Consider the following 14,674-nt stretch of genomic DNA (forward strand, 5'->3'; position numbering starts at 1 on the left):
TTTACAGTCATGTGTATGTGTCAGGGCAGCAGCTGGGTCTGGCATGTAGCCAGCTTGTGCTTGTGAAATGGACTTCCTATGGGGACCTCACTCCCTGGGAAAGGATAATTTCAAGGGGTTCAAGAACAAAAAACCCCAGGGCATTCACCTTCTAGCAGGAATATAAAACCACTAATGCTGAGAACAAAGGAGGGAACCCAGATTGTGAACTCCAGAGAGACTCTGCTGTGTCTCACCCTCCCTCTCTGAAGGGCTGCTCGGAGAAGGAAGGGCTGTCAGTCATAACGCAGGCACAGACGAAGGTAAGGGACTAGACAGCATTTATTTCAATGGCCCAGCTTCACAGAGCAAGAATCACACACACGTCCCACTAGGTACTCAGGGTCCTCCAGGCTCGATGGAATCGCAGATGCCAGTTCCACATCACCGTCTGGTTTAGGCTTCTTCCTCTGAAATATACAAAGGTTATGTCAAACTGGTAAATCGCTTACAGTTTTCAATACTTTCACTCAGATGTGAAACCATTCAGATCCTCAGAGGACTAACAGGTATTTTCTTCAGTCACCAACCAGTGAAGCAGGTGAAAGAACGATTTAAGCCCTATCACGCAGCTGGAACATCATTCCTTCCTGGGACCACTGGCTAGAATCAGGGACTTCTAGCACCTTCCTCTAGACATTTCTTTCCTGCCCTAACTCTCCTCCCCAACCCCATCATGTGCTCTAAAGGCTCTGGAAGTGGCTCCTGGAACTAGACTGAATGCCACACCAAGTGAAAACTCAGGGAATTCCTGGAGTTTTCCATTGAGGTTAGAGGACTAAGGCTGCAGCACTTGGGCCCCAACCAGCTCAGCTCACGCCAGACTTCTGATGGAGGCTTGCTACACACCTTCTTCTTCCTCTTCCTCCTCCTCCTCCTCCTCGTCGTCCTCATCGGAGCTGAAAGTGCCATCAGGTAGGCTGTAGACACGGATGACCTGCTTGTTGGGGTCCTTGAGGATGAGGTACTTGCCCTCCTCCAGCTTCATGCAGATGTCGATGACGCAGCGCAGGATGCCCCAGGCATTCTCCACGCTCAGGTTGATCTGACTGGCAAACTCGTTGGGCTTGAACTGCTGGGTACCCAGAATGACATGGCGCGACGAGTCTTTCACGTGGTACCGGGACACGTAACTACCGGGGAGAGGAGTGTTAGGGTGGGGCCCGGCCGGCACAGATCACGTGGTACTGGGACATGTAACTGGGGGAGGTGGGTAAGAGTGTTAGGGTGGGGTCCGGCTGGCACAGAGACACAACTGTGCCTGGGGCTGAGTTATCAGTTAAATGGCGGCCTCGTGCTTGTCCCAAGAAAGGGGAGAAAAGGGCAGCCTTGGTCTCCTAAGCCGAAGACCCCTCCTTTCCGAAGACGAGCTCTGGGCTCCTGGGCAGGAAGCTCACCCAAGCTTGAGGTACTCGGATCCAGCCAGCAAAGCACAGCAGGTCCAGCGGGCCAGCTTGTAGCTGTTGTTCTTCAGCTCGGTGGCAATGACAGCCCCTCGCTGAGAATCAAGCTTCTGTCGCCAGTCAACGCCGTTACAGTGCTGTGGGAGGAGGGCCCGGTTACAGGCGCCAAGGCACCATGCTGCCCGTGGACTGCGGGCCCCTCTGGTAGAGAAGGAGGTCCCTAGTGGGCTTAACCAGGGAGGCGCAAGCCCACAGGTAGAGCAGACGGAAGACATCATCGAAGGGGCAGGGCCTCCGTCCCTCCCTTGCACAGCCTGCCACACAGCTGGTGCTCAACCTGTAACTCCTCTCTTCCCAAGGTCTTAACCAGGCCAGGACACACACACTCACACGTGTTAGAAACAAGTGCCACACAAGTGTTTATCACATGTGGTGTGGACAGGAAGAGTTTCACAAAGGAGTGTGACAGCTCACCGTGGAGAATACTGGCAGAAGCTGGAGGTAGGGGGATCTGAGAGGGACAGGGAAGAGATGCACTGGTTTAGCGTGGAAGCCCGCAGAGGGAGGGGAGGTCAGGTAGGTTTGACCTGATGGAGAGGGCGTTAGGGAGGTCAGTTAAGAGACAAATGCAAAATAATAGGCGTCATGAGTAGGGTCCTGAACTCTAGGGTGATGTCAGCGAAACCCAGAGCTGGGCAAGTAGACAGACTGAGCCTGACAGCAGAATTCCAGGGCACAGAGGAGGAGGAGATGTTTGAGGCTCTGAGCCTAAGAGAGCGAGAAATGACACTGATGGACAGTCAAGCCAGAGGGAATGACAAATGAAGACACTGGAAGGACAAAGTATTTTTGGAAAAAACCACCACCAAAAAACACCAAAACAAAAACAACAATGGCAGAACAGGTGTCAGAAGAGATTTCAGGAATCACTTCTGGAGTTCAAGGATGAGGTTTGGGGTTATGCTCAATTCTAAGATGGTCCCTGGTGGCCTGCTCTTGCAGCATCTGCTATCCTGGAGTCTGGGGGAACCCTGAGTATAACTACCCAGGATCATGCTACCTCGTATGTAAAGAGATTCTGCAGATGGAATCAAGGTCCCTTAAGATAGGGAGACCATCTCAGTGGGCCACACACAGTATAAAGAAGGGACTGACCCTAAGAGAAGGTGCCACTGGGGGGTTAAAAAGGAGGGGAAACAAAGGAAGCGTGAAGGCAGCCGAGAAATGTACAGGACCAGATTATGGCACTAGCAGAGAGCACAGTCACACAGAACGCTGTTCTGGGAGGCTGTGGTCAAAGTCTAAGAAAAGGCCACTGGTTCAGAGCTAGGTCGGCAGCAAACCTTCCAGGGTGCTCTCAGCAGGTGACAGAAGCTAAAGAACACCTGAGGAGTGAAGCCTGGCGCCTGGAATGCTAATCCCTTGGCACTAACGCAGGCAGAGCACAATGGCCCCTGACCTCCATCTCACTGGACCCCTGTTCAACACAGGCCTGGCCTTGCTGTCCTTCTACCAAGACTCTTATTCTACACACCAGTGACCAGGAGCACGGCCACCCATTTTAAATTTAGGTGTGTAGGCCAGGTACTTTCAGAAAGGATGAGAGCCCCATCCTGGCACACCAGCCTGGGAGAACAGAAAGAGAAGGGAAAATGAAGGATGCGTATTTTTTTCAAGATGCCCCTCCTGAAAGGCCAAATCTGGGATAATCTGAGAATCTGAGTTCAGTAAGAGAAGGAGTTGAAAAAAGGGTGCCAGAAGGTTGCAAACCAGGTAGGGGCTGCCATAAGTGAAATAACAGGTCAAAAAGGACAGCTGCCTGACATACAGGAGACCTGCCAGCCCAGCTCAGAAGGAGAGATTGAAATCACACTTGCAGAGGGCAGAAAGCAAAGGGAGGTCAGAATGGACAGAGACAGAAAACACTGAGGAAAGGTAATCACCCTCACACACGACCTCTTCCTCAAAGCGGAACTAAGTGGGGGAAACTCGGACAGAAAAGCTCTGTAAGTGAGGCAAGGGGAAGAGACAGGCTGCAGGCGCCAGCCCGGGACATGGTGTCCCGCATGCCTCACCCTGGAGTCCCACTCGTTGAGGGTCTTGATGTTGATGAAGGACACCTCCCCGTTGGCTCCGGTCATGACACCATCATGCTCACAGCGGACGATGAGGTCGATGTCGTCCCCGAGCTTCCACCGGCGATAACTGCAAGGAAGGAGGAGCGCCTCTGGTCACCTGAGGTCCTGGGTCCAGGTGCACCACCCACACAGCGCGGGGGCACTAGGGAGGAGACATACCGGTACGCTACAGAGGCGATCTCGTTCTTATCCATGTCGTCCTCCACAAATGGGTTGGGGTTGGGGAAGTTGTATCTTTCCTTCCCCTGTAAAAATGACAGGTGTCATGAGACAGTGCCAACCTGTTGCCCAGGCAATCAGCCATGCCCCGCACCTCTGTCACAGCCCTGCCCACCTGGGTCCCTAGAGCTCGAGGGGGCTCTGGGCACACTCGAGCCCAAGCGAGCACCCCGTGGGTCACAACAGAGGTAACAGTTCAAGTTCACCCTGTGCTCACGTTTGTGAAACACGAGCTTCTAGTCTCTTATTTAACTAGCAACAGCGCCCCCTCCTGTTATGTTTTCCTCCAAGGTGCACACAGTCATTTGTCAAGCATGTATGCATCCTGAGCTTATCATCTTTCCTCCTCCATTGTGTGCCAGTCGCTCAGTCGTGTCCGACTCTTTGCGACCTCACGAACCACAGCCTGTCAGGCTCCTCTATCCATGGGATTCTTCAGGCAAGAATACTGGAGTGGATTGCTGTTCCCTTCTCCAGAGGATCTTCCTGACCCAGAGATCCAACCCAGGTCTCTTGCATTGCAGGCAGAGTCTTTACCATCTGAGCTACAGGGAAGACCTTTCCTCCTCCATGATAATGAAGTTTTCTAAGGCCAGGCACCCTTAGGAAAGGGTTGGCTGGTTGCTGTATCCCCAGCTCCTAAGCAGTGCACCCGGATCTGTGCACAAGAGTGTCCTGGTCATGTATTTCAAGGAATCTTTACAATGTATCTATATGAGACAAGTATTATTCAAGTATTCTAGTTTTACAGAGGGCATTCCCTGGTGGCTCAGGGGTAAAGATTCTGTCTGTAATGCAGGAGATGTGGGTTCCATCCCTGGGTCAGGAAGATCCCTGGGAGAAGGAAATGGCAACCCACTCCAGTATTCTTGCCTGGGAAATCCCATGGACAGAAGAGCCTGGTAGGCTATAGTCCATGTGGTCTTAAAGGGTCAGACACTACTTAGCGACTAAACAACAATTTCAGAGAAGAAACATGACTGGCACCACAGAGTTAAAACTGGTGAATTTAGGGCTCAAAGTCAGGCCTTCTGACCTCAAAGCCCAAGCTCAGATCTCCTCTGTGACAAGCATGGACCCCCGTCTGTCCTGTCCAATCCCACAACCCAGAGCTGACAACCCAGTACATGCTCAGTAGAGAGCAACTGGAGTCGATGAACTGAATGCTCCCAGGACCTTACCATCCTCAAGCACTGCTGGGAGAAGTTGTGGTTGATGTAGGTTGCTTCCATGGCCAGGTTGCGGGGTGAGTTGAAGGAGTTACCTTCATCTTGAGGGGGTTCGTTGGCTGTCTCACTCACTGTCAGAAGGTCTGCAAAATTGGCAGCATGATAACCCACCCATGAAACAGTCACCAAAGAGTTGTAGGGCCCCTTAGGGAGATGTGGCGATTCAAATGACACAGGCCCTTCCTCCAAAGGACCGCCATCTGCTAACCTGGGTCTCCTGAGTGGGGGTGGGTGGGGTGGGTTTCTGGATAACCCAAGACACTAACATTAATTCTGTCACAACCACGTCTATTTTTGAGTGACCTGGTTTTCATTCAACGTGTGTGTGTACATACACATGTGTATGGTACATGTACATTTTTTCCTTCATAAACATGCTAAAGTAAAAAAGTCATCAATCCAAAGAAAAAGGTCAAGTACGTACTAAAGGTGGTATGGAGAGATGACAGAAGTCAGGAAGATGCTATTCAAGCGAGTGGAAACATGGTGCTGCGGTGCCGTGAGGACTTAGAAGGCTGCCGCCCTGACAGGGATACTGCAGCAACAGCCCCTTCCTCTATCTCTGAGGAGGCTGAGGGCGATTCTGACATGGCTGTTGGTGTCCGTGGGGAGACAGAACACCTTCTACCCGTTCTCTGTACCTGGGAATGGCTTTGGACCAACAAAGACACTCGGAGCCTCTGTGTTGTTCCCAGACAGGCTTCTTACCAAAGTCAGAGTTGTCCCTCTTGTCAAAGAAGAGCTTGGACCCGACTCTCTGGACGACGATGTCCCAGGAATACACAGAGCGGGTGCAGCTCATCAGTGTGGCCAGAATGGCGTCCGTGGCAAACACGTTGCCCTGAGTCTTCGCCAGCTGCAAGGAGGACAGCAGAGAAATGGGGCTACGTTGGGCCTCACCTGCCCATTCACAGGAGGTGAAGGACTCGTCTGTAAGGAGCCCTCACACCCATACCTACACCTCTGGTTGTCTGAGCCAGGCTGCAGCAAGCCAGCCAGCAAGCTTGTATCCTGGGTCCAAGGAACTGCAGTTCCCCGACCACCTGTTACACGCCAACACTTACGGTCCAGTCAACAGAGTGCCTTCATTTTCACCTAATCCTAAATCAATTCACAAGAGTCTTATCTACTGGGCATCTGAGACCCGGTTGGTTCATACACACACCCTCCCCAACCCCTCACCCCATCTGTGCTCTTTCTGAGGCCTCAGTGGTGGTATTGCAGTGCTCCCCTCAGGTGGGCGCAGGGCAGGGGTGCCCACCTTCCGGATGACAGGGTCGTCCGTGGTGGTGACGGTGTGGAAGATACGCTTGATGCTCCGAAGAGGCTTCTCGCTCCGTGTGGTGATGCGATCGAAGGCCTTGTCGTAGTATTCCAGGGCCCCGCAGCACTCGCTGAGGGAAGAGCGCGCAACACACGCAAAGTCAAGGGGAGCAAGACTGCCTACTTCTCCGTTACACCATGGAATCCAAAGTCTTATCCAAAAGTCTAACATATGGGAGACGAAAACGGTCTCTGACTGGACTCCCAGAGCTCGTGCAGGGCCTGCCCCCTCAGGTCCTGAAGTGGCTCTGCACAACTGATCCGGCTCAGGACCCCACTCCCCACCCCACTTTATTTATTTTTTATTTTTTCATTTATTTTTATTAGTTGAAAGCTAACCCGCCCCACTTTAGAGACAGGGGGAGGAGCAGTGAGAGGCCCCAGGAGGCAGCTGCCTCCTGGCTGATGCTCCAGCTCCCACTAAATTATGTCCACCCACTGGCCTTCTGAGATAAGCTCTTTGAAACATCAGGAAAAGCATCACTTCTCTTGAAGAACTGCAATCTTTCTCTTTCTGCCCAAAGAGCTACAGAACCCAATCTTCTCTTTTGCTCAGGATTTCAGGAAGCTGAAAGAAATCTAGAATTTTAATAGTAGGAAATTTCTTTCTGCTTTCTCCTGACAAGAGTTCTATAACTTAAGTTTTCTTTTGCTCACAATGCCAGGAAGTTGAAAGAGAACTGAAGTTTTAGCTTCAGTAAACTTCTTTCTGCGTTTCCTGCTACAGTTATTGATTTTTTTTTTTTTTAAAAACTTGTCCACTAATCTTAGGCAATGTCTTTGGAAATGCTAGAGCTCAGGCCAACAGTCATCACCAGCTGGTTCACACACATTAAGAGCATGATGGAAGGTAGGAAAAGATGCCACTTACATGTCCTGGGGCTCTGACACTTCCAAGTACCGCATCTTCATTAGCTGAGGGAAGTCCATCTCCTCCTTCACCTCCCAGTCACTGCGGACTTCCACCGAAGAGTCTCGGGGCTTCTGTCAGGAAAAACCGTTGGAGGGGAAAAATGACAGCCAGCGCGAAACGTAAGCAAAAGGCAGGTAACAGCATGAAGGGCTTTTATTCAATAAATATATCCGGAACATTTATACGACAGGCTGGCTGTTTTCTAACAGCTCCTCTGTACTTCTCTCATGTCATTATCTGGTTATTCTTGCTGCTATCGCAAGCACCGTGTCCAGCAAATGTAACTTCCACAACTGTACCTTCACTCTGGCTTACACACGTCTTCTACTTGCACAACATCCACATAAACACTTTCAGAGGAACGTCCACGGTGGTACCATGCATAATACCCTCAAGTAAAACAGCCCTGCTGTCCACCAGCGGTGAACAGACAGACAAAATGTGGTCTCTCCATATAATGGAACATGGCAATAAAGAGGAATAAGTGCTGACATGGGCTACCACATGGATGAACCTTGAAAACATGCGTGGTGAAAGGAGCCAGTCACAAAAGATCATTCTGCTCTGGTTCCATTTATATGAAATGTCCAGGAGAGATTAATCCAGAGACAGAAAACAGAGAAGGGGCAGTCTAGGGCCGGGGAAAATGGCTGCCTGGTACAGGGCTTTTTGTAGAGTGATGGAACACTCTGGCACAGACCATAGCAATGGCTGCAGGACTCCGTGCATAAACTATGAACCACTGAGTCCAGTGGGTGAATCTTAAATCCACCCCATCTTAAATGGGTGAATTGTACAGTATGAGAAGCATACCTCAATAAAGTTATTATAAAACCAACCCAAAAAATCAAATTCCTGGACAGAATTCTGATACAGATATACTACCTGTGATTTTTGGTCCCATTTCTGCCTCACTCCAAATTGTTTCTGGAATTTTTTTTGCAGTCGTATGCGTTCTCTGGAAAGACAGGAAAACTGCTTTTAGTACAGATTTTTAAGGAAAATAGAGGCTTAAGAAAAAACAAAAACCCAGATGAAAACGGTGCACACTAGACATGCTAGGAGAGGCACATCGCCCCCAGTCTGCCAGTGTATGACCAGTATGTACCACTCCATCTCTAGAGGCCGTACTCTGGCAGCCTACTGTCCTACACAGCTCCAGGGACTCACAGGACCCAGTGTGAACGGGCCCCGGCAGCGGCGCCACAGAAGACCTGAGTCTAGGTGGAGCTCCGGGACCACTTCCTGGCTGCCTCTGTTTCCCTGTCAGTCAGTGCTCGTGTCCCAGGCAGGCAGTCTCCTGTCCATGGTCTCTGCCATCAACAGCTCTTGGAGGACGACACCAGGGCTGAAACAGTGGCTTAACTGCTTTGGGAAGGCTTTTTGGTTTTTCACAATACTGGGGAAGACGACTGTTTTACTCTGGCCTCCTGATATCAGTGTGGTCAGTCCTGGAAAAATAACTTGTTCCAACAGGATGGGCAGCTCACCTCTCTTTCTGCTTGGCGCTCTTAGGCAGGGTCTGCAGGTTGAACTGCAACATGTTCCGTCGATCTTTGTCTCTGCGGAGATTTCGCTAGGAATCAGGAAAAAACATGTTAAAATCCTGGGAGATTTGGCGGATAACTGGCACTGCCTAATGGGACACTGTTAGGTAAGTTTAGGATGCAGAAGCCCAGTTGCACATTTCACTCTGTGCTTTCACAGGATCAACACCTGGGGTCTTTGGTTGAGTAAGCACAGACCTACTTCAGAGACACTGGGTCTGGTTCCAGACCACCACAACTGAGTGAGGATCCTAATGAGGCAGGTCACACAAATGTTTTGCTTTCCCAGAGCATATAATTTATGCTACATGTACTATACACTATACTGTAGTCTACTGGTGTGCAACACTGTTATGTCTTAAACAATGTATCTATCTTCATTAGAAAGAAACTTTATTGCTAAAAAATGTTAACCATGTTCAGTGATTAGTAACATCACTGATCACAACAAATATGATAATAAAAAGTCTGAAATATTGTTATGACAGAGACATGAAGTGAGCAAATGCTGCTGAAAAAATAGAACCGAAAGACTTGCTCGATGCAGGGCTGCCACAAACCTTCAATTTGTTTAAAAAAAAAAAAAAAAAGCAGTTATCTGTTTTTTGTACTGAAGCACAATAAAAATGTTTGTACCTGGAATTAGCTTAGACTCCTATCCATGCTTTTACAAAGGAAGGTTCACTGGCTCTTATTAGAGTTGCTGAGTTTGCTTCTTTATGTGAGAAGATGCAGCCCAACTGGACCATCTACTCAGTAAATCCTGGACACAGCAATTACGCAAGGCAACAGACACTGATGCACATGATTATCCAGCAAATAGCCATCCTGAGCACAGATGTCCTAGCTACTGGTCAACAGACAGCTGACCTATTTAAAGGCATTCCTGGACATGGTACCCGTTTACTTTAGCACAATTTGTCACTAAACAGCTACTTGGATCCACTGCTGCTTGCTGTGCTGAGTCGTATCTAACTCCTTGCGACCCTATGGACTGCAGCCCACCGGGCTCCCAGGATACTAGAGCAGGTTGCCATTTCCTACTCTAGGGGATCTTCCTGACCCAGGGATTGAACCTGTGTCTCTCGCATCTCCTGCTTGGCAGGTGAATTCTTTACCACTGGGCGACCTGGGAAGCCCATTACTATATTATGGGATTCATCAGGAGACCCACAGTAACACGCTTTCCCCTCATCAGTACTCACGTGGTACCATTTTTAGCACCAGGTGACAGCCCCAAGATGGTCACACTGCTGGCTCTTGACTGACCTGTGCAAATCGCATTCGATTCCGCTGGTAGGCGGTCTTCTGTGTGCGCGCGGTGTCCACCAGCTGGAAACTAGTTTCATCCTCCTCGTGGAAGTAAGCATACTGACTTCCACCTCCAAACTGAGAGGAGTACTTATCTGGAGGCAAAGGTGACAGCATGTAACAAACACTACCTACAAACTTTATAAGCACACAGTAGTCTAAAGCCTGATATTTACAATGTGGTCTCAGGAGCCACCCCATTGGCTGGCAGCACCTTAGATGTACAGACTCACAGCTCCACCCTAGATCCACTGAGTAAGAATCACCATTTTAATAAGATCCCCAGCAGATTAATACGCACATTCAAGTTTGAAAAACTCTGGTCCAAAGAACTTTCTAAGTCAAGACAGAATCTGAGGAACTCAAGACAAGCCCATTTTGCACTCTGTCTTATTCTGTAAGAACAGGAGTTACAGTTTACTCTCTCAGGAGAGGCAAGCAGGCGGTTATACAGGTCACCACTGTCAGCAGCTGGAGCCCAAGGCAGATGTGGCTAATGGGCTAGGACTGGCTTTCTGGCTGACCTCAGACTCAGATAGTCTTTAACTCAGTATTCCAGGGAGCCACTTCCAGCTCTCTTGATTAGCACAGAGGAGAAAACTAACTTCTATTAGGATCCTAAAACCAGGAGTTTTGAAACTTGGATCCACTGACTGGCCTTACAGGTTCAGTAAATCCCAAGTAATGAAATACAAAATGGGAATGTGTTCACCAGATCTGTAAAAGGGGCTATGGCTCCCCAAAGCAGGGGGAAAAACCTACTATAATACGCTGAACAGTCTAACTTTTGAGGCTATTTACAAAAAAATGGGTTGTTTTCACTCCATAATAGGCCTCTAAAAATTATGAATTATCACCATTCCGTTGCCATCCTAGAATGCTTTCAGGTGGAGGTTACTAGAAACACTAACAATCCACCGAGGGCCTGACTTGGGCAGGCAGGCAGGCGCAGATCACTTACTTGTGTATCTCTTGTCCTGGTATGTTGCCCCCGTCCAGTCTGCAACCTAGTGAGCACAACAAGGAAGGCGGAGAGCACAGGTCAACCAGGCAAGTTTCTGTTGACTCAGAAACCCCCTCCTCCCAAGTGAGGACACAGTGTCACAGAGTGTTAGAAAGACTGGCTCAGGATAGCTTTGTAAGAGCCCAGCTCTCCCATGACCACCGGAAGTAGTGAGAGCTTATAACCATTACCCTTTTGAGAGAATAAAATTGAAATGAACTTGGAGCATCAGCTGCAGCTTAAGAGATTCAGACCCCGCTGACAGGTAAGCACCTTTCCGAGCCGATCTCCTTTGCTGAACGGCTGGTAGGGCATATCCCGAAACTGCTCCGGAACCGCACAGGGACCCCAGCCTGAGGGGTTGTCCTGGATCACGGGTGTCATGAACTTTGCCATCTTTTAAAACCTTAAAAATACAAATAACAAAGTAACTCCATGAAGAAAAGCCTCAAAAAAAAAAAAAAAAAAAAGTCTTCCAATCACGGTAAGCTAATACATGAATGATAAAGTTAAAAAAGCAAAACACAAAACCGAACCCTCAACTGTTGAGTTACTCTCCACTTAACATCTTCCTGTAAATAACATTGTGAATACTTAAAACTACGAAGACTGCTAACCAAATCTATGTATCATATATCACTGGGTTTTTTTTTTTTCACTGTACCATCTCTGAAATGAGCCTGCACCTTCTAATTGACGAGGTGTCATATCATATCTGGCAACTTTTCTTTCTTAGTGTTACATGAAGAAATTGTGCTTCTTGAATTCAGTGATGTCTTACAAATCTGATGAAATGTAATTAACTTTGAGTTTAATAAGCAGGTTCCAGTTCTCATTCACACCTTCACCAGACATACAATATTTAATTCCCCTAAACCTCAGTCTCTTTACCTGTAAAATAAATAAGATCCTTGTTTTATTCCCATCAGAGGATCACTGTGAAAGCCGTATATATTAGTTAACGTATGTGGAAATAGTTCCACTGTAAAACGCCAGACACTTACTACTCAGTCTTACAAAAATACATTTACACACAGTGCCGAGAAAAAACAAGGGTCCATGAATATATCCTGAAATGCAACCTTCCTTTGTTGTTCTTCCAATTTTCTGTTGTCAGTGCAAAATTCTCATGCAGGGCATAAGAATCAGGCAGAAAGTCCAGCAGAAGGTTGAGGAGGCCACCAGAAGCCTTACGTCATAAAAGTGGCCTAACACAGCCAATGTTCATAAGCATTATGAGTACCAGGCATGTTGTTAGTGCTTTCCACGCATTAATTCATTAACTCCTCTCAACAATCTCCTCCTGAGGTAGGGCCAGTATTAGCCCCACTTTCCAGATAAGAAAACTGAGGCACAGAGATATCAAAAAATTGCCCAAAGTCACAACACTAATGGATGAAAATCTAAACCCTGGGAAACTGGCTTCAGAGTCCACACTTTGTGTAAGGCCAGTACTCCTCTCAGAAAGAGTAAAAACCAGGGGCTCCAAACAGGTATCTGCCAAACAATTCCTACCCAAAATGCATGCATTTATCATCCATTTTAATCCCCTGACAATGCCCAGAAGCTGAGTTCCCAGGGGAAAATTCACCACACAAACATTTCCAGAATCTGGGGAGCAATCAAAGAGCAAAGGATACTACGTTTAGGAAACTCTTCATTTTCCCATGATGGGGAGAGTTCTTACAGAGGTGACACTTGCATGATCCAACAGGGCATGAACCTGGAAACCCCATCCTTCCACCTGAACTTAAATTAAACTAGAGGAAGCAGACTGAGAGAGGGTGTGGTGGTCTCAAAACAATATACCTTTATATACTACCAGGGTCCTACAACGTGTCAGATGCAACACCACTAAACCCCTAGGCCCCCATTTCCGATATAAAAACACACAGTTCAGCCAAACCAAGCAGCTGACCTCATCATTTCAAAATAGATTTGGTTTCTAGGGTCGTCTGTCTTAAGTCTAACAGTCTTCCCATTATCTTACAGCTGGACAGCAGCCTGAAAAGATCCTGGATTTCAGATCATATCAATAACACAATAAGGTATCTCCAAACACACTTTCAAAGGGGTGGAAGGAAGTCACTTGGTTTCAACGCCTAAAATAAAAAGTAGGCAGAGCACAATGTAACCAATAGTGGAAACTAAATCTTTCAGCTGAAAGGGATGACAACTGTACTGGCTACAGCTATCGGATGAGGAGGCACCAACAGGACAGTCATAGAGCCTTGTGGCTGGCAGGTCATGTATTGCGCACGTTCTGGCAGCCACTGCAGATCGTTTGCCAATTCCTGGGGGGTTAGTTTCAAATCAGAGACCAACCAACTACATCCTAGCCTTCCATTTCACAGGCAAGGAAAAGAAACTTTTAGACTGTGAACTCCTCAGAGCAGGGCCGAACATCGCTCAGTTTGGCACACCCAACAGCCCTCTCATAGAAGCTCAGGGAACCGTGGGGCACTTTTTATTAATGGCATGTTCACATCAGAACAGACCGTCGGTGGTCGCTAAGCGGACTCCAGGGCAAGAGACCTTAACCACAGGCTCTGCCCCGCACTGGGTCGTACCGTGGGGGGCCGAAGGCGGATTCCTGCCCCGCCCAGCTGAGGAATAGGGAGGCAAGAGGGGGCGTACAGAAGTCTCTTCCGGTAGGCCCCCGAAGGCTAGGCGCAGCCCAACTCTGCTCTGGAGGTCCGCGGAAACGTACGGAATACGCTGCTTACCTGTAACGGCCGAAGCCGGCCCCGATGGCGAGAGATAGTGTAGGCCAGATACCTCGCCACCGCCTGAGCTCCAGGGAACCGGGAAAGGAGGAAAGATGCGCGCGCAGCGGCCGGTACCGTAAACACGACCGACGGTGTCGTAAACTGCTTCTTGGCTTCCTTCCGGTTCGACGGCGGAACACACGAGTCGTAAAGCGAAGGCACATCCGGAAGTTCGTCACTGTTCTTTTCGCGGTGTTCTTATTAGCCTTCGAGGCTGATAGACATCGGAGATGTTCACAGTTACGTCATGGGGCATCCGGCGACACTCCGAGAGTTTCAAGTTTCTTGAAACGTGGCGGTCTTGCAGTTGGAGTTGGAAGCGGAGACTTGCTGATAGCCCCTCTATGTCCCACAATGCCTTGCGGACCGCTCTGGCCCCTCTGTATCCCACAATGACCCGCGGCTCCTGCCTTCTTTAAAAGATTCGTGTGGTTCGAGTTTCACCGTTAGGGGGAGATCGAGTCTCTCAGGCAGGTTTTTGTGGCGACTCGCTGAACTTTTCAGCGGTTTCGGAAACAGACCAGGAGGTGCAAAGTGACCTGAGTAGATCAGACTACTAGTGTAGGGGGTCGCTGCCAGGGTTCAAACCACACCTCCACAGTTCTCAGACTTTCTTGTTTGACAAAGATTCCTGGAGTGCTAATTTGAAAAATGAAGAAGATTCCGGGTCCCCTTCCATAGACTGTTATACCAGCGTGGCTTAGCTGGAGCCCAGGAACCTGCATTTTAGTTGGTTGTGATTCTGAAGTGGCGACTCAGGAACCACCTTGCTACGATGGCA

General features: G+C 48.8%; 1 protein-coding gene across 2 annotated transcripts; it reads right to left on the minus strand.

The window, feature by feature from the left end:
• Positions 1 to 303: 303 nt before the first annotated feature.
• On the minus strand, positions 304 to 14,006 carry EIF3D (eukaryotic translation initiation factor 3 subunit D). 2 transcript variants are annotated; one of them, XM_043440783.1, is made up of 15 exons: positions 13,852 to 14,006; positions 11,399 to 11,531; positions 11,084 to 11,129; positions 10,081 to 10,217; positions 8,755 to 8,840; positions 8,150 to 8,222; positions 7,223 to 7,332; positions 6,290 to 6,422; positions 5,737 to 5,884; positions 4,981 to 5,111; positions 3,740 to 3,825; positions 3,518 to 3,647; positions 1,437 to 1,579; positions 889 to 1,172; positions 304 to 449 (listed from the first exon to the last, which is right to left on the minus strand). In XM_043440783.1, exons 2-15 carry the CDS (start codon positions 11,519 to 11,521, stop codon positions 436 to 438), a joined length of 1,644 nt encoding a protein of 547 aa, XP_043296718.1. In that variant the 5' UTR covers positions 11,522 to 11,531; positions 13,852 to 14,006; the 3' UTR covers positions 304 to 435. The 2 variants fall into 2 exon arrangements, with proteins under 2 accessions (XP_043296718.1, XP_043296717.1); XM_043440782.1 differs by having other exon boundaries at positions 7,223 to 7,335.
• Between the last annotated feature and the right edge of the window lie 668 nt (positions 14,007 to 14,674).

Source organism: Cervus canadensis, chromosome 21 (genome assembly GCF_019320065.1).
Source record: "Cervus canadensis isolate Bull #8, Minnesota chromosome 21, ASM1932006v1, whole genome shotgun sequence".
In the NCBI taxonomy this organism is placed as follows: domain Eukaryota; kingdom Metazoa; phylum Chordata; class Mammalia; order Artiodactyla; family Cervidae; genus Cervus; species Cervus canadensis.

Bases quoted from the DNA above. Each gene is read 5' to 3' on its own strand.
- EIF3D (XM_043440782.1), bottom strand. From the start codon at position 11,521: ATGGCAAAGTTCATGACACCCGTGATCCAGGACAACCCCTCAGGCTGG. The intron at 11,130-11,398 runs GTGCTTACCTGT...TGTGCTCACTAG, and splicing joins AAGGAGATCGGCTCGGAAAG to GTTGCAGACTGGACGGGGGC. The intron at 1,173-1,436 runs GTGAGCTTCCTG...TCTCCCCGGTAG, and splicing joins TCCGAGTACCTCAAGCTTGG to TTACGTGTCCCGGTACCACG.